The sequence below is a fragment of the Syngnathus leptorhynchus genome, chromosome 15 (assembly GCF_054491065.1).
Source record: "Syngnathus leptorhynchus isolate UIUO chromosome 15, UIUO_Slep, whole genome shotgun sequence".
Classification (NCBI taxonomy): domain Eukaryota; kingdom Metazoa; phylum Chordata; class Actinopteri; order Syngnathiformes; family Syngnathidae; genus Syngnathus; species Syngnathus leptorhynchus.
The window spans coordinates 5,815,571-5,835,668 of NC_141209.1; the positions used below are offsets into that span (position 1 = coordinate 5,815,571).

The 20,098-nt window shown below is 40.3% G+C and overlaps 1 protein-coding gene across 7 annotated transcripts in view; it reads right to left on the minus strand.

Annotated features, from left to right (window-relative positions):
• The window catches only part of esrrb (estrogen-related receptor beta), a 60,731-nt gene that overhangs the window by 20,270 nt on the left and 20,363 nt on the right, over nt 1-20,098 (minus strand). The window contains exons 1-7 of one of the 7 annotated variants that reach the window (XM_085931704.1): nt 18,505-19,184; nt 12,382-12,450; nt 7,097-7,210; nt 6,893-7,017; nt 6,707-6,755; nt 5,420-5,829; nt 186-311 (exon numbers count right to left, since the gene is read on the minus strand). In XM_085931704.1, the coding sequence (XP_085787830.1) occupies nt 186-311; nt 5,420-5,816 (523 nt within the window). In that variant the 5' untranslated portion in view covers nt 5,817-5,829; nt 6,707-6,755; nt 6,893-7,017; ... (1 more) ...; nt 12,382-12,450; nt 18,505-19,184. Of the gene's footprint in view, nt 1-185; nt 312-5,419; nt 5,830-6,706; nt 6,836-6,892; nt 7,018-7,096; nt 7,211-12,381; nt 12,451-18,504; nt 19,185-20,098 lie in introns of those variants that run through there. The other 6 variants (XM_085931703.1, XM_085931699.1, XM_085931705.1 and 3 more) reach the window with 6 other exon arrangements.

Consider the following 20,098-nt stretch of genomic DNA (forward strand, 5'->3'; position numbering starts at 1 on the left):
TTTTTTTTGTGTGCATAACTAAACTGACTATTATTTACTGCTGTGTGGGTGCAGCGGCAGTCTCGGCCACCCGGCGGTTTGTATTTGTATTTCTACACCAAGTGATTAGGGCTACAAAATGTTCCCATCATACAAATTGTCTTTATACAGTATGTATGCGTGTAAGAAGAAAAAAATGCTCTTACTCTTCTTACCTTCTTTCAGCATCCCCACTTTGAGGCATTTCATGAAGCGACAAGCCTGACATGATTTGCGTCTCCGTTTTGTGATCTCGCACTCATTCGTGGCAGGACAGCTGTATTCAATGTTGCCTAAGAAAAAGAATAAATAAGATGAATTAATGGAGTGATTTTCAATGAAGGCATTTTCATACTATTTTAAGTGCATTTAAATATTTTTGTATTTTTTTTTTCATACATATTAACTGGGTCTGGTGTAGTCCAATAAAAAAAAAAAAAAAGAAAATCCTGCTGGGACACAAAGGAGAAAATCGCTCATATCAGAGTGGTAGATAAACCCACAGTGGTCCTTACTCCTCCAACACTAAATAGGTCTTGTTAATTCTATGCAGGCCCCAGGTGCAGGCCATGTCCCCCCCGTGCTCGGAGGGGCCTACCGCTGCTTCAATAGCAGGCTAGATGAACCAAAACATGCTGCCCCTGACCAATTTACATAATACTCCTGGAGAGCCAAACCTGTTCTTACTACAATTGCTATTGTTGATGATTTATATACTGGACAGGCAAGATGCCTTATACATTATTCAATTTTGGCATATGATTTCAGGATGGTGCTTTTCAAAAGAGTTGCACTGCTCCATAATAAAAAAAAAAAAAAAAAAAAGAAAGAAAATAGTTGTACTCAGTTCGAACATGGACAGCAGGACATCCTTTGCCTCTGTCTGGTTCCCTATATTTTACTAAATTCAAGGATTTTCAATAAAAGGGTTCAGTGTATTATAAATCACGTCATTTTTGCTGGGCTTTCATTTTCGGAGGTTTTGACATTGGTCAAGCAAGTTTTCCATGAAGTTATAGAGTAGCAAATAAACAAGATTCACAAGATTTTTTTTTTTTTTACAGGATGGGATTAGAGATTTCTCTTATTCACTTCAATACATATGTATAAATGATATAATAAATATATAATATAATTTGTAAATAATACGGATAAGTTGAAAATGCAACATATGTACTATAACATATTTTCCTTCTTATTTTTCACAGGGAATATTTAAAAATGAGCACTTCCCACATTAGCCACCCACAAGCTGTGTAATATTCCACTGGCGTTCCTCTACTGGCCCTCCAACACCCTTTGACAACTTATGCAATTATGTTAACATTATTAGACAGATCAAGTCTAGGGTCCCAAGATGTTATAAATAATTAGAAATTCCTCTTTATATCGGGGTTAGAAATCATTATGCTAATTCTACTCATCTCTTTGGAATTGCGGGTAAATAAAGGTGTGAGGCAAACGGCTGATGAGCTCTGATTGTCTTTCCTCACTGTGTTTTCTCTGTTGTCATAGCAGAACCAGACCATAATCATCCTTTTCATTTTCACACATGCCGGGAGGAGGCAATCAGTGCTGCCCAGTGCAGAATCCAATTTTGTGAGTGTGTGTGTGTGTGTGTGTGTGTGTGTGTATTTTTATCATAATTAATCAGCTAATCTGTCAATTCTAATTATGTATACTGTCTGTTACTGAAGCATTGAAACATTTAAAACCCAGGGTTATTTTGTTTAGAATTAAATAAATACAATTACTTGAGGATGCAGTAAGGTCCCCCGATTAGTAACCAAATTTGAATGGCACGATTGTGTTCATTTGGCAGCTAAAGCGGCCAAGACAATCTATTTTTATATTCATTTCATGTCATCATCATGGAAATGCAGCCAATTGACCCTGCGTGTCCCTGAGGACATTTTAGCGTTCTGGTTTTGTTTTTTCCCCTCATACTACTCCTTCCTTTTGTCAGGGTTTGAGTGAACATGAGTGCAAACTTCAACTGGTGGTTTACTAAAAGAGCTACTGCGCTTTGATATCACACTCTTTAGAAAACAAAAGAAAGCAATGCACTCTCACACACTTGTGCCTCAGCTTGCGCATGTTCTATCATGTGCATCTGATATTCTGTCAAAAGGGACAAAGAGTGGATAGTTTGAGAGGTTGTTGGCAATAACACTCTCCTCACTTTGCTTTCAATGCACATGAAATAAATAAAGAAATAAAAAATACAAAATAATAATTGAAAAAAAAAGAAAAAAAAAAAAAAAAGAAGAATAAATAAGAATTAAATATAGTTACCTATTACTGTATAACAGCCAACAGACTATTTTTTTTTTGTGAAATCGTAACTTATGTCTGACGTTCAGCCACTGCTAGAAATTAGCTGCCGAATCCTGCACAATGCGCAGCCGTTCAATCGTGCTCAGCTGCCTTGTTTGGTGAGCGGCGGATGATTGGTCAGTATTATTCTGCTCACGACAACAGCACGATCACAGCAGGTGGTCAAAATAATCGGAGAAAGATTCCCTCATCTGAACGAAATAATATTTCAAAAAGACCAGTTGATTAATTGAGTCAAATGAGTCACATGTCCATACTGAGTAGCAATTCAACAATATTTGAATCTCACCAATTGAAATGGAGCATTGAAGCAATTCTTTGCTCAGAGACCAATAGAGTGAGGGGAGATGAAAAAGATTTCCCTTTTTCTTCTCTTGATAAGTATCTCTCAATCTATTTTATGGCTTTTCAGGACCCATGCCAGGACATAGAGGGGGAAGTCAGGTCTTGTAAGTAAATTACAGTAAAATGGCAAGTATTTCTCATCAAAATCTAAACTGACTTTTACAGACTTACTGTCAAGGTCTATTATAGCTCAGATAAAGGAGGGTCACTGAGTTCAGTTAGTTTTCAACCAGTTTTACACTTGGAATCAAAATGGGAAGAAAACATAGTTCAAAAGGTATGCTTTTGATTGGTGGGGCATGTGAAGTGCAGCCATGGGGAGTGTGATTAGAAGAACCCACAGAACAGAGGGACTTCTGGGATGGATGGATGGATGGATGGATGGATGGATGGATGGATGGATAGGGATTCGGGTTGATATAAATTTGGGTCTGGCCTTGACTAATATATCTTTATCAAGAGATGAGTTTAAGAGGCTTATTTGGGAGGATGGCAGAGTGACAGCGAGGCTAAAAAGGTATAATAAGGAGTTAAATAATAATAATAATAATTTTAAAATGAATACATGAACAATTTTAAACTATGCACATTTCAGACATCTCTAAAATCTAACAAGATTCAATACAAGAATTGAAGTAAATACTCAATATTTACATAATCTTGTTAGATTAATTGAATATGTAAATTAGTCAACAAACAATGAACACCTTACAATATGATGTAGTACACCACTATATGTCTAATGACAAACTACAATAATATTGTTCAATAAATATCTCTCTTACAGTGGCACTTAAAATGACTAAAGAAAAAAAAATGCAACTAAATCTTAAAATGGTGTGTGTGTGTGTGTGTGTGTGTGTGCCGATATAAAGTACAAAATTTATATTTGCATCTTGCCAACCAGATAAATTCTAAGGATTTTTTTAATAGGAAAGTCAGCAAATGAACAGAGTCCAAGGAGAGTTAAAAAAAAAAAAAAAAAAGTACGTCAGGATGTTACCACCAATTTATCATGCTATTTGCCCTAAGTGCTACAGAGCAATGTGATAAAGAGCTAGAAAAGAGAGAGTCTTTGTTTTCTTCTCATTAGCAAAGAATGTCTCACACTCTAACCTTGACTGCCTCGTTATTCCTTTAATTAATCAGTTCTCATCAACCTCACCTCCCCGTTCTTTCGACATCCTGCTATTTACTGTTTCCATGTTGCTCCACCTAAACGGCATGTGTTTCTATTATCATTTTGGTGCGCTTTCACCTCCCCCTAAAACCGTCCCAGCATTCTCTGCCCGGGACCCCTGTCTGATTATTATGCCATTAAGCCTCTCCTCCTCTCATGTGAAAGGAGAAGCAGAGTCCCTCTTCAATCTAAAGAAGTCCAGGGTTTTCTTCCCCTCCTCTCCCTGAAATTACCCGGCGACGCGTGCCTGAGTTTCTAATTGGCATGCCCGTCCCTGGAGACGGCCCCCTCCCTTCTTCCTAATGAAAAGCCTCGGCCTTAATTACACTTTCCAAACGCTGATTGTTATTGACAAAACTCCTGTGGCTCGGACAAACGACGGCAGATTAGCTCCATTACAGGCAGCCCTCCAAGAAGGGAAAGAGAGGGATTTCAAATCGACAATGCAAAGTGGGGGAGTCAGGGGGGGGGGTATGGAGCTTTCAATTTCTTTCTCCATGTACCTTCCTCTTAATTGTTTGGGCCTGTGCTTCACTTAAGACATCTTCTTCTCTGATGGCTCTTTTCTGTTCCATTGTGATACTTGGGAGAAAATGTTCATCTTTTGTCAACAGACGGGATTGCTGATGGCAGCAATGGTAAACATGCGGATTTGGCCTAATGCTTTTGTTTGTCTGAAAAAGGTACATAGACTGTCTAAAGCTGATAGGGATGCAAGGTCGAAAACCAACAGCTCCCATCAAGACAGGCGGCGTACTCATAATGCACGCTGTTCTATGTGGGTGAACATTTGGTGGGAGCGTTAGGTGGCATATGTCACATTCGTTTACCTCAAATATGAATGTTCCTCAATTTCGGCTTTACTTATTTCATTTCGTTTTCAACGACAAATGGATTTAGACATGTAGATGGGCTTGTTCATATATTTTTATCAGGCTGATCAATATTTGTTTCCCGTGTAATCAAGAGCCCTTTATTAGTGATGGGAAAATGACACTTCATTTATGAACCAGTTGTTGTGTCTAGATGGCTCTCTGTTAGACATACCACACACCGACGTGGCATTTTTCAAACCCTTTTCTTTAAACAGTGTCATCGAGAGAAGTAAAAAAAAATAAAAATACAACTGGTTCACAGAGCAAATTTGAAGCTTTGTTTTCCCAAGACTATCCTTTACACCCATAAGATCCATAACTTCCGAGCAAAGCAAAACAATTGCAAACTACGACTAGCATCTGTGAACATTTGTGAAAATGCCACACTTGCGGGGCTTTTGAATCTAATTTTCAATTAAAGGGGAGTAAACAAAGCGAGGTAAGGCTTCGAAGCTTTCCTAAAGAAAACATTGGGAGGATGCGGTTGGAAGAGTCGGACAGATGATTTGTGTATTTGAACAGTGTACACTATGAATCTTTGAGATTGAATATACGTCAGTGTTGTAATATCAGAGATGCGTTGGAGATGTGTTTCTGGTGTGGGGAAAAAAAATCTATTCAGTGTGTTCGAGGTATTGTCGGATGAAGACGAGGAGGAAAATACCTTGTATTGTCCTTTTAAAAAAGGCTTTGCAGGCCTCACAAGAGGCCACACCATAGTGATACCCCGAAGCTATATCTCCACAGACCAGGCACAGCCTCTTGGGGAGGGAGTTCAACATGTATTCGCACTTTATGGATGAATCCTCCATGATGGTGCTGGAGCAGTCGTCATAGCGCTTGCGGCAGGTGCCGGCTCCGAGCCCGCCGGGAGTGAACATAGGTGGAGAGTCCAGGCCGTTGGAGTGGCTGTTCATGGTGTTGACATAGCCACCGCTAGCATCAGAGTTGCCGCTGGGACTATGGTGGCTGACTGTGTCAATGACCGAGGACGGACTGGATGGCTCAGTTTTAATGTAGGACCCGCAGCTGGAGGGTAGGTGCCGATCATCAGCGGCCATTCTATTCAGCAGCCTGAGAAATAGGGGGGAGGGGGAGGGGGGGGGGGGTAGGAGGAGAGACAATCTATTATGTGTTTTTATAGAATAGTATTATGAAGCAGAATGACCAAAATATAGCGAGTGTCACAATGTCACAAGATATTACAATACCTACATTATACTCTAAAATAAGGGTCCCCAAGAAATACAGACAATGACGGACCAAAAGTATTTTCTTGATGATCAGAGTTCATCACTTCGTCCCTCTGTCAAAAGCTTGGTCATGTGAAATGGGAGGAAAAAAGTAAGACCACAGGGTACCACAAAATTAAAAAGTTAAAAAAAGAAAGAACAGGGCAAATAATGAGACAGAAGAAGAAAAATTATAGATATTTTTTACAGACACTTCCGGCAGTCATATTTGTAGACCATCGGAACTCATAGACCATCGGACATTACAGAATTCAAATACAACCATCTCAATGCAACTACAGGCTTGCAACCATATTCAATGATTATTTTGCATATGACCAGAGAAAGGCCCGCACACCACACTTTGAAATCCACTGCTCTACACACACGCTTCGCAGAGCAGAAAGCAAAGTGGACCTTGGATTGTCTCCTTGAGTCAGCGGTGAACCAAAAAGAAACACGATGACAACTTATTGACTGCTGTCGGTCGAATAACTGTATTTTTTGGAGTACACGCAGTCCATGATGTCGCGTGTGTAGGGTGAGTGTAACATTTTGGATTTATAAAAAGCGCTATAAAATATTCCTTGCTCACAGTAACAACAGGCTTCATGCAACAACTTTGCTCAACTCTTAGCAAAATATATAATTAAAATAACTTTGAAAAATTTTGACTTATTAAGGTGATGGCAAGGTCACACATTTGAAAACATACACACCTCTTTGCATTAGGAACCAGGGTGGGGGTAAAAGGTCGCCTTCACTTTCCTACATTAACAAAATTGAGTGTTACATGGTTTATGCAAATTTGACCAATGGGCTATACGCGAAGAGCAGTCAAATTCGGGCCTCGGCACATTACTCCATCAGCAAATTGCCAAAGAATGTTTACATATTTGACATACCGGAATAGCATTAGCACCGCTGGACTCAACCTGCCTTGCTCGGAAGTTAGCTGTCAGTCTACGAGGGCTTCTTGCTGAGGCCTTGGCTATGTCTCCGTTCAGTTGGCCAAACCGCCTTTCGCTCTCTGAGGATGATTTAATTGCGAGGGTGGGTGACAGAGAGGTTCAGGCCCAAGGGTCATTGGGTCAACCTTATTTTCTCACCCTGGCTTCCTGGGCCCGTGGAGATGGGGGTCACTGTGTCAAATTAAATCTCATTCCCGGTTTTCTCTCCCTGCTGTCATGTATATTCATCGGAGCTCCAGGTGCCTACCACTTCTGGAAATTCAAAAAAAGGTTAAGTGGGAAAATAAATAATAAAAAATGCGCCATGTTAAAACTATTCACCTTGAGAGGTAAGCCCAGCTCATCTTTTCTCATCATATCGATGTGAAAAAAAACAAAAACTTTTTTAGCTTTGATTTAAAGCACAAGCAAATACTTTTTAAGACCAATAGGTGTTCGTCATATTTTCTGCTTAAAAACAAAATCCATTTTTAAGCGTCCTTGCAGCCCTAAATTGAAAGGTGAATCAATTTCACGCCTTTCTAAAATAGAACTTGCCGCTCTTGATAATGAATGCAGATTGCATCTGCGTAAATGAATGCACGGCTCTGTTCATCTGCTTTATGTTCTCTGTTTCAGATGGATATGTGCACCTGTACAATAGGGCACCTGCACTTGGCTTATTAAAGGCTATATATTAAAACGCAGCCACGCAAGATGGCTCCATTTAGCTTCTATTTCACAAATTCAGAGTAAGCCTAACCCCGGTTCAAAGGCCATCTTGAGGGTGACACTTAGCATAATTGCATAAGTGTTTTAACTGTTTCGCCTCCAGCTCAATGTGGCCATTTATTATAAATGTACTGGCTGGAATTCCCTTAACTCATTCTACGATGACACATTATACCACTCCTATGCGTATGTTTTTAACAAGTCTGCATATATTGATTAATGATGCTGAGGGAATACTAACCACTTGAACCTGTGATATTAATCAAACAGTATGGGGAAAAAAATCTATAAATATTCGTGATCTCAAATGGGGAGCCTATTCATTAAAATCTATGAATAAATACCATTGTGCCGTGAATTATGAACACTAAATATTTTGACAGTCACAATAGGCAGGGTTCATATTTTAATATGCTAATTAGCAGGTGCACATTACTGTAGACATATTCATGCTGTGAAATCTATCATTCTGTTTTACTTCCTTCCGCAAGCTCAGTACAAGCATTTCGCATTCTGTTATTGCCTGTCTGCCCAACGGAGCCCAGCTCTTCTTAGATATACAATTGTTCCCTTCCTTCATTCTCCTGAGTCGAGGAATATGGTTGTGCTAACACACTCCTCAGTTTGGTTTTAATCTGATTCCTCCTAACAATATTCCATATCCTTAATATCATCCTACTGGTGGATTATCTGTTTTAATGACTGACAATGCTTCTCACATACTCCGTTCCTGGACAAGAAAGAAAGTGAGAAATTGTGAAAGAAAGTGAACACGTCTTTTCCCTGCAAGCAAAACACGGACGACTGTCTCGAGAACAGCCGTGATCTAATTGAGCCAATTTGTAAGAATTCCTGCGAAGACCTTGTAGGAGGAGAGTGAGATTCTCTACTGTAGCCTATGACACATATAAAACACACAAAGCAACGCCACAGGCTCAGTTCACACAATGAGTGAAATGCTTCAATTTTTTTTTTTTTTTTTTTTTTTTAGCCATCAATGCCACCTGATGCCAAAAACACAATTTAAGTCCATTTACTAACCTCATCACAAGGTGTGATGAGGTTACTAGCTCAAACTGAGTGCGGATGGGCAGTGGAGGTGGGGGGTTGACATGTGCAGGCAGGGTGATGGTGATATCAGATGCCCCAGTAGGGGCAGATCTGACTAGAAGGCCCCAGGCGATGTGGTCTGATAAGCCACCGGTCCCGGAGTCAGGCGCAGGTAGGACAAACTCAATTAGCTTCTGAAATACCTCCTCTGAGCCTTGCTCAGGCTCTCCAGCACAGTCAAAACCTTCTGGCAACCGCCACCCTGACCTTTCCTCGAAGGGCTATGACCACCTTTTACCGCTTCAACACACTCATTGGAAAAGCAATGACTGAAGGAGGTTGAGGGAGAACCTTCCAGCCAGAAAAAGTCAGATTAAGTTCACATGGAGGTAAATAGACAAGGATAAGCACCAGGGCCTCAGAAGGTCTTGGAGCAGCCCTAGGGATTTAAATAGAAAATAATTTTCCACTATTCTTTTTGTCTAACTGGTCCCATATTAATGACCATCATGGCAAGTGCTTTCCACCACTGTTGAATTGCCTTTAGCACTCGTTGATTTAAATGTGTGTTTTTGCTGCAGACAAAATATGAAAGATGCAATTGCAGTGGAGTAAAGTGGTCTGCTGTGGTTGCACTCCTCGGGGACCCCTTTGGAGCTATAGAGATGAGGCCCCTAATTTTGCAGACTCAATCCTTGGTTTTGCTCTGACATAAGTGTGTGTGTGTGTGTGTGTGTGTGTGTGGGGGGGGGTCCTCCCTTATCAATGACTAAAAACCATTGAGGAAAACCATTGAGGAAAATTAAGTACTATAGGAATGACTAGAGTGTTTGTGGTACCAAAGGAGATTGAGGGACCCCAATCAATAGTCCATAGGCTGGCGGCTAGTGCCTGGTTCCCATCGTGGGGAACATGCTCTCCGCAGCCTCAACAATTAAGTCTCTCAGTCTCCAACCCAGGATTATATTTAGCTGCTCCACGGCAATGCTGCTATCATCTTTATAAAGCAATGAGCTCACTCCACTATGACACCATGAGCCCCACGCTCCGGCGGCACCATATGATAGCCCAGACCAAGAAGTACTGTAGATCACATCTATTGATTCCCACCTACCCCCTCCTCCTTCTCCTTCCTGTTGCGGAGATCCTGCTGGCATATAGGCTCTGATTTTCGTCTGACGTAAACCGTCTGGGCCGCACAGGGCAGATCTAGTTCTTATAAGAAGCTGAGTTCAGGAAGTTGATGGAAGCAAATGACTTGTGATGGTGATATTGTAGGGGTGGGGGCTGGTGTCTGACTAAACTTCAATTTTTATAGAGCAAAAAAGTACAATCTTCTTCAGAACCCAGTGGGGGATATCCCCACAGAATTGAACAACTCATCATGCTGTATGGGAAAAAAAAGAAGCCTATGATAAGTCTAGCCCTCAATGCAGTACATTTGGGATTAAATGTCTAATTGTGTCTTTTCATTTGAAAAGATTAGTTCCCATTACATCTGTTCTGTGACATTGTCATGGTATAATTTAACAACATGAAATATAAAAAGTAATTATCATTCGACTTTTTGACTAGTAGTGCTGCGGGAAAACGTTTTGACAGTCAAATATTTTGTGTGTTAAACGTGCTTTTTTTTTTTAACGAGATATCGGCTCACTCGCACATATATTCTTATGACAAGAGAAATTATCCAGTTTCACTTGAATATGTTAGCATGGGTGCAAACAGAAATATTATTATAAAAGGTTTAAGGCTATTTCTGTCCATTGTAGCTCGCAGGTTTAAGACAGCGAGCGTGCATACAGGGGGACAGAGAGGCATAGCGCCATGCATGAAATTGCTTCATTAATCTTCCTCTGATAGGCTGTTCTTGTTTAGGAGTCAACTCTACCTGCTTGAAACAAAGAGCCTGTCCTGCCTCCACCATAAACTAAAATTCTAATCAAAGGTGAAACTGAACACAAAAAGGCCTCATATATGCAAACATATTACAAGTCCAGGAATTTGTCCATATTTATACAGGGCATTGTTAGTATAGTCATTAGCGTATCCGTCTGGAAATGACACTAGCATCAAGTCAGACTTCAAATTATTCAAATGACTGTAAATTAATTGATGCTTTGACGATGTTTGTGGCAGACATCGTCATAGCGATGGCCTCTAGCTTTTTACAAGCTCATCTCTACCAGCTGCCGCATATTTCCCATAAATAGTGCTGGTAATAAAAAGGCGGGTGGGCCTTACTGATTTATATGATCGGGTCCGCCACAACACCATTCAGAAATAATTAAACTTTGGGGATAGTTCATGAATTAATGTGTCTCCTTCAGGGGGCAATCTAAACATACATTTCAGTGTTGCTCCATGTCTGGTGTCCGCTCATGGCAAAGGGTATAGTGTGTGTGTGTGTGTGTGGGGGGGGGGGGGGGGGGGGGTTGCCTCCGAGGGGCAGGTTCAACAACCAATGTTACAATTTGATTGCACTTGATTGCACTGTTGCAGCTATCCTAAGGAGATGTTTTAACTCAAGCCTATCTGGCATACAAATGGGCCGGAAACCACAAATTTATAAAACAAAAAAAAAACAAAAAATTAAAACAGGCATGAGACACGCCGAAGCCTAAATATTCCACTTTATTGCCGCCGTTTTTGTTCAACTCTTTTTTTCTCCACACTATCAAAGTCTGCCTGAGCGCATACACAATCCTATCATTCGCTCACAATTTTCCAAAAAAACCCATAAAAAAGCGCTTTGTGTCAAAGTTGTAACGGGTGCGAGTTTGGTCCGGCTTACACAGAAAAAGACTTGGCAAAGCTGTCAGGAGGAATGGGAGCGGCTGCTGTGACGGACGGTTTCAATATTGATTTCATAAATAAACAAAGCTAACCATCGATCCTAATGTTATTTTGCATTTCAATTACTGCTCAGAAACATAACCTTCAAACAACGGGCCGCTCGATACCAATAGCCTTCACTGATAAACACCCATATAGTTATCCCCTTACATCACTTTTCCAACCAAGTGGGACCGAGTAGACATTTTTTACCGAGTGAAAAGCAACTTTATGAATTTTCAAACCGTTTTTCTAACTTTTCCACATTTTAACATCCACATTTTTTTCTTGCGTTGTTCTACTCATATGGATAATGTGTGTGTTTGTGCATGCAAAAATGTGTCTGTAAATGAAGCGGAGTCCTTCACCGTTGGAGCAACAGGAAGAAGTGCTGACACGCTGTCAGTGATAGCACTCGGCTGCCACAAGGGCATAAGAGCCCACGTAGGTTAGCATTATCCTTCTAGACTAATGGACTTGGTTATTTTTAAACTGATTCTCGCACTGCGGCGGAGGTCTCCGATGTTACCGTGGAAGAGGAATCAGTAGGGCCACGTGCGATGATGCTCGGTAGTTTTGGTACATAGGCAAATACTATGGCAGCGTGATAACGAATCATTGAGTCTGGAACTTTTGAAAAAAATTATTTGAACCAATCTAATAGAACGTGTCTTTTCTGTGTAAATATTGTTTTGTGCTGACATAAAAAGAGAGACCGAGTAATATACTCTACATCCCCATTTGTCCTGGGGACTCACTCCCCCCCCCCTCCCCTTCACCTCAATCTGAGTGACACATTTACAGTTGAAAGTAATGATACTAGATACCAGAAATGAGAAGGCTCCAGCGTGGCCAGTGGACTCAGGAATCTCTCTAATGAATTGGACAACAAAGCCCTGTTGGTACAAGGAAGAAGTATTTAGAATGGGGTGACAAACTGAATTTATAGACATCATAGACGCCGCAATGCCTCCTAAACGCTGGCGGCGTGGGAGAAGGCTGGCCGGTCGGCAGAGGCGGCAGCTTCAGAGACTCGTCTCCTAGCGGGGTGGCCATTCGCAGTCGGGAACCTCTCCTTGTAATGTATTCTCAAACCAAATTATCGTAAACTGATCCCATCTGGATAGTGTCTGTACGCGGTCGCTTTGGTTGCCTACCATTGCCTCTACCCCTGCGATAGCATCTCCATGAAGACAGCAGAAATCTGATTAGCCCAACAACAATGAAACACTTGGTCAAAGAGCAAAGAGCTTTTAACTTAAGATACACTAATGTAATTCCCTCGCCTTGTTTTCTGAAACCTAATAACAATCTATCGGATGGACTCCCGCATGGGTGTTTGCAGTCTCCAATGCTGCACAAGCTGGGAATAATGTCAAATAAATTTAAATCTAATCCATCAACGTGCGCTAACTTCTTTCTGTTTCTCTAAAAAAATACATGGAAAAAGTTTTATTTCATGAGGGGGCTGTGTTGGAGAGCACCGTTAATGGTTTGAAGCAGTGGTGATGTTGAGCTAGAGGAAAGCCAGAGTGTTGATGGAACATTTAAGACCACAGAGAAGTCACATGCTGACTGGCTGAAAGAACCACCAGCAACGTTCAACTATTAGCATAAAGGAAATATTTGACTCAGTGGCAAATTCAGGAAAAATAAAAATGGTCTGGTGTAGAACAAATAAATATGTAGACCATAATTTAAAATAAATTCTGTTGCTATTATTCTGAAATAAAATTCTGCTGTCTGCTGACAGTTTGGGCACTGGCGAGCTGCACACGTCTATCTATAGAGCCATGCTATAGTGATTTTTATAATGGTACCGTGTTAAAGACACCGAATCCATGCGACTAATCCTCTCATCTGACCATCGAAGTCCCGTTCAGCCTAAAGTGTGTGTGTTTTAAACGCCAATGAACATAAAACAGAAGAGGGCTGCTTCATAACTTAAAAAGAAATTGGGACTTCCGGAAAAAAAAAAAAAAAACGGGGGAAAAATTATTGACATTTTAATATTTACAAGGGGACAATTTTTTCACTCTCTCTTTTGGCTTTGTATCTGTGTGGGTGGATCCAATTATAAATTTTTCAGGACAAGTTTCCCAATATTTCTACAGTACAGTATGCTTGTTCTTTATTTAGCTTTAGAGAGTACATACCATGTGACACAATGAAAATGTAAGTAAAAAAAAGAATCATTCATATTGAAATATATATATATTTTTTAAAAGAACTGCACAAATATGCTCACATTTAGTTGCCACATTTTGTTCTGATTTGAAATATCTGAAAGAAAGTTGAGTTGAACGATTTTTTTTTTTAACTGTCCATTAAACATTTAAAATGCAGTCTTCTTGCAAGTTGGGAAAATATTTCTTTTGCAAATATCTCAAATTTTCTTCCTCCAAATTTACATACAATTAATGAGATGCACAAAATTCACTAAATCAACGAGCACAGTTATTCAGACAAAATATGTAATCTGAAAAGCTGCTTTGAAATAATATCACTTTTGTTTTTGTTTTGTGAAAGTTATTTTTAAGCCTTAAGTTATTATATCTGGTATGTTTCACACACACAGATTTAATAAATAATTCAACAGTTTGTAGAATACAAGAAAAATGAACATCCATTAAAGGCACAAAGATAATTGCGCACAATTGCAATATTGGCCCAAGTTACAGAAGTTGCAGTTATTAAAGCAAAGTAAACCATATATGGAAAGAGAAGTCCACAGCTTTTAAATTTCCCTTTTATTTAATTTAAAGATGTTTCCACCCTATATGTATAAACTAAATAATAGACTGAATAAAGAAACAATTGACATTGGCTTCAAACTTTTTCCATTTGAATTAGCAGAGAAATTGGTACAATTCAAATAAGGGTACCTTAATTTTTTTACAGGTTGTTTTACTAAACTGTAAATTATGTTTTTTTTTTATCATTTCAAAGTTTTTAAATGCATGACTAGATTTTCTTTATTGTAAATTAAATGATTGTTTTTCTTTAGTCTTGTTTGTTTTGACTTACATTTAATTTTGCCTTAAGTACTGAACATAGAGGAAAAAAATGTTGCACATATTTAATTTACATTTACGAGATATGTGCATCGATGTCAAATGAGGTGGATCAGAGTATTGAGCAGAGGTAGCAGCTTGTCTTGCGTGCCGCTGCTGGGACAGAGGAGGCAGCCACCGTTTCGGTCTTTTCGTTTACTTTGTCCTGGCCTTTACTGTGCAATTTATCTTCTCCATTGTTACTGTACATATATTTACTTTCATCTCAAAACACAAAAGTATTGTTCTTGCATTTATTTATATACATAGAGTCACACTCATCGGCTGAAGAAATTAAAACACTATGATGGTGAGAATTTAACAAGTCAAGCCTGTCATAAAAAAATGATGTGCTACACACACATTCAGTTTCTCTTGCCCTGTTGCTTAATACAAAGTCCCTTAAACATCCTGCATGATCATAACAAGAAGATATATGAACAGGAAAAGTTAATGTGTTAAAAGAAAAAAGTGGGATTGACCCAAAAGTGCAGGCAAAGTGAAACAACTGAAGCGCAATAAAGCTCACAGGCTGGAGTTAAAATGAAAAAGTGAAGGAGAGGGAAGGAAGAAAAAGAGTGCACCTACTGGTTATGATAGATGAGAGGGTCTGGGAGACAAAGTTCTGAAATGTCCATCAGTCCAGTTTTAGCATTCCAGGAATGAGAGGAAGAGGAAAGAGGAAACAATTGAGAGCCGCTTCTTGCCCCAAATGACAGCCGAGCACCCTCAGAGACGAAAAGCCCCTCCGGCAGCGCTTCCCCCAGCCTGCGCAGGTATGTTGGACTCTGATGGACTGACTGGCTGCACGCATGTGGAAGGGGACATGTGTGTTGTGTATGTTGTTATGTCGAGATGTGTGGCAAGAAGACTGCGTCTCTGATTGTAGGAGAGCGCATGTGTGTGTGTAGGGCAAAGAGAGGCAAAGAGAGTCAGAGAGAGAGAGAGAGGGAGAGAGAGAGAGAGAGAGAGAGAGAGAGAAGCGCAGGCAGTGGCGGGATAAGGACTGAGATGGAGAGCGCAGGAGAGCGCCAGCGAGAGGAATGACTCTTTCCACAGGCGGGATAGGGCTCTTTAAGACTCAAGGGCTTGATGAATATGGAACAGCTGCTGTTGGCTGGCTCCGAGGGGGAGGACTTAAAGTGACAGAGGGGCCGGCACAGCACCAGGGAGGAGGGATCCAAAATGCTTACGTGCTCTCTTCACGCATTGCATGGATACAACGCACATCAGAACAGAAAGTGAACATTTCAAACTGTGTAAGACTTCTAAAATAAAGCCAGGCAAAAAGGTGCAAGTGTCAGCAAATATCATCGACATCAGGATACATATTTTAAAAAAGCAATGAAGTGTGTACCATACATATTGCACATACGTGTATGTGCATTTTCATTGGTTGCTGTAAAATTAGGAACATGATGATCGTTTGTTGTATTATTATTATTATTATTTTTAAATCCAGTGACATTTCCAGGGAAATTTCTTGTTCAGCAGTTGGAACAGATTAATGGAATTTCTATTTGTTTCATTGGGAAACTGTACTTTAGTTTATGAACGTTACGGTTTGACAATGGCTTCACGTAACAAAATAAAACCTGAGGTTACACTGAAACAAATATGTTGTGTGTTTGTGATCTTATGAAGATGGAATGAATGCTTCATTTATAATGGAAATGTTTTTAGGGGTGTTATGTATCAAAAGCACTAGTGGTATCATGCTTGGTATCAGTATCGGTGATTACACGTACTGGTATCAATCTGGGGGAAAAAAAAAGTCAGATCAAACATTCTTATTAACCAAAGTGTCACCAAATGACACAAAAGAGTGTAATGCAGCCCAAGCCACAGTATGGAGACGACACGACACAGTGGAGTTCATTCGCAGCACTTCTCTTTCAAAAGCTTTCAAACCACTAAGGACGGTTAATGTATTTATTGAGCTGTGTCGCTAGCTCCATTTGCGCTTGTTACATGTGAGATAGCATTGTGAACCTTTCGACACCTGCGAGAGATGATCTCAAGTCATAACTCATGGTGTGGAGGCCCATGGTCTTCTAACGCGGCGGAAAATCCAGCTCTGCTCCCCTAACCCCGGCTTTAGAAGCGCCTGTGTTTCCGTGTTGATCAAGCTCAGTAAGAATGCAGAGAATGCAGATAGCATTTCACAGGCAGCGAGTGTCGCCGTGTTACTGTATCCTCACATTGTAAGAGCGGAGCTTACGGCATCTTTTGCTTAAAACGAGTAGCGGCAACTCGGCGAAAAAGCTCTCCCGAATCCGACTGCTTCTAGTTGTGCAAAGTTTGTCTCGAGACAGGTGGCAGCGGCTTGGAAGTAGAAAGACGACAAATGGCTTCATGCGGCGCTTGTGCTGGATGCAGAACAGGAACAGCGTAAACCCCCGGAGAGGAATCCTGTTCCATTCATCGGCTCACGTTTCTATAATCAATGCAAAAACATCACGCAATCCCTATTGATCATCACAGGCCTATTGATGTGCAACAATAGTGTCTCCACAGTGGCACTCATTTCACAGCATCTGCTCCCCTTTTTGAAGGGGGACAAAAACAAATGACTAAATACATTCAATCCAATTAAGCAAGGTGCCAAATCCAGCACCTGTCAGCCGAATTCCTGGGATAGGAATAAACACACTGTCAAACTGAGATGGAAGACTCCAATAGGACACCACACTACAGAGTGGGATGGAAATAAAACGGAGGATGCAAAGAAGATTATGATTTGCTTTTTTGTTTTATGTTGGGCTGTTAGTCAAACAAACATGAAGGAGTGGAATCAGACGAAATGGTGATAACTGTCATGATACAATGCACAATGGCATTATCCTGGTATCTACCCTGCCTTTCACCTTGGTGACTGCCTCCAAGAGACAAATCTCACATCTGCATGTTTTCATGTGGCTTGCCAAATCTTTTAAGTGACATCCTGACTCGTGTCACACCGTGTGAGCTATGAAAGCCCCGCTGAAAGCTGCTATCGCTCCTCCTTATCAGCTCTGTTATGAAAAATCACAGCATGTGACAGTTGATTTGACAGAGAAGGATCTGATAGAAATAAGAAATAGAGCCACGTGAGGCCGGCACTCGATCGCACAGCATGAAAAGTTAAAAGCAGTAACAAGAGTAGGACAGCGGCTGATGATGTAATCTGTTGGAATCGTTACACGCTTGAACTGAAAATAAGTGTTTCTTTTGTCAGAGGTTAAATCTAGTCGACCTGTGTTTATTCCTTATGACACATTGAGGGAAACAGTGGAGTGTTCAATTAATATGAAATAAGAAAAACCATGTCAATTCCAATAAGGTGTCCTGCTAGTGGAATAGTATATACTTTATCTAAACAGCAAATAATATTTATTAGCCTTTAACCTCTATGGAAAAATGCAAAATACTAAATTGCAACTGGAGGACATCTGAATGTAATTCAAGTTTGTGTTTAATCCGTTTGTGCATTGGTGTTGAAAGATGAGGGGAAAGTTCTTTCCCCAACTTGTAAAGGTGACTTCATGTGCCAATTCAAAAATAGAAATATGTGGCAATATGTAGTTTTTAACATCAATAGAAAAATACACACAACTATATTGTGATTTGTCCCTGCAGGTATCTAGTTGTCTGGCTGACAGTTAATGCAACATTTTTAAAAACACCACTAACCCGATTTTTGAGGCAATAAAAAGTGTGCAAGTATACGGTGCGCAAATGTAATAAGAACTGCGCGTGCAATATACAGGCCAATCCAACTAATAATGTGCGTAGTTTATGGACATAAAAGCAATTAAATTACTGTGGATGAAAGTGCAGAGCGCGTAAAAATGACAAGATTGCACCTGAAAGTGAGAAAAGACACCATAAATGTGTGCAAATGAACGTATCAAGTACCTTTCTATGACATGTCATTTTTCCAAGCGACAAGCGTGTCAAGGAAGTTTTGTTTGTCGGTTCTCTTTGGCTCTGCAGGTTCGGACGCGGTGGTGCGCAGGACGTTTCGGTGGCTGGTATGTTTCGTCTGCGCGTACAGGACGCCCCGTTTGGTGGTCACACACCGGAGCCTCACTGGCAACTCCGCCTCAGGCGCACGCTTATCACGTGAAACAAACTCCCCCACTGGCAACCCGAAACGGAGTCAGAACAGGTAAATGATGTCAGTGTTAAATAGGAATTTCCATTTCTTTGCTTGCAGAGCCAACACTAAAATGCCATAGGAAAAATTAATGAAGCTTAACTGCATCTTATGCACTGCCAAGAATGTAAGAAACCAGATCAACTTTGAGAGCACTAGATTTTTCCTCTAAAAAAGCACAGGTGAGGATCTCAAGGCTCAGGGGCCAATTCATATGCATACCACTAGTCACGTGTTATTTATTTATTTATTTATTTATTTATTTATTTATTTATTTATCTATCTGAAAGTGTAATCTATAAAAACTTCAGTGAATTTAAATAGAAGAGTCATGCAATTAACATAAATCAAAGAAATATTTGCAGTGCAGATTCGAGGAGTACACAGATCTGACAGTTTGCACCTCGATGACCTCAGTTGTGGTGGGCTCCAGCTTGCAGGAGCAGTAAATAGTGCCCTCATCTCCACTAGAGGGAGGGCTCTCTCGCAACAAAGCCACAGAGGAGCAACAGCAGTGGTGACTTTATTTATTTATTTATTTATTTATTTATTTATTTATTTTCTCCCAAAGTCAGTGTTATTCATAAAGCAGATGAATGACAGCCAAAAGAGTGCCAACAAGCAGGCACACAATGGGCACTCAACTGCTCTGACTTGTGAGCACAAAAAGCTTCTCCCTTACAAACATGCAATTACTGTCCATGATAGATTAATTCACAGTGAAAGATAGAAATTGACTCCAGACTATTGACGGAGGGAGCAAATTAAGTGGCATTAAAAGAATGATATTGCTACCCGCAAAAGTATCATTGATCCTTTTCAAAAGCAATTAACTGTATTTCAAAATGGGACCCTGAGCATTGACACTAAACGCTGTACACTAGGAGTACTGAGGATCACTTCATTTGAGAGAGATATAAAGACCAAATTATCCCATCAAATAGAAAATCTATAAATGTAATGGCGTAGCACTTTAGTGCTAAAGAACGACAAAGGGGCCCTGATCAGTTCCCTCTGTTTGGCGTATAATCAGAGTTTACACAAAAACACAGTAGATTAATTTAACCCATTTGAATTTGTAAACACATTTCTATATGTTCCTTGTATATGCAGTTATAATCAATACAAGTGACACAAGCTTGTCTCTCTCAAACGTATTGGTGTGTGCGTGTGTGTGTGTGTGTGTGTGTGTGTGTGTGTGTGTGTGTGTGTGTGTGTGTGTGTGTGTGTGTGTGCGCTCTTTTTCAAAGTCATCCTCAATCAAACGGCGATTATCACTCTCTGCCGTTTGCTCTGATGGCCCGACGCTTAACAAGTGAAGTACTCTAAAAATACATTTTTGACACAAGTCAA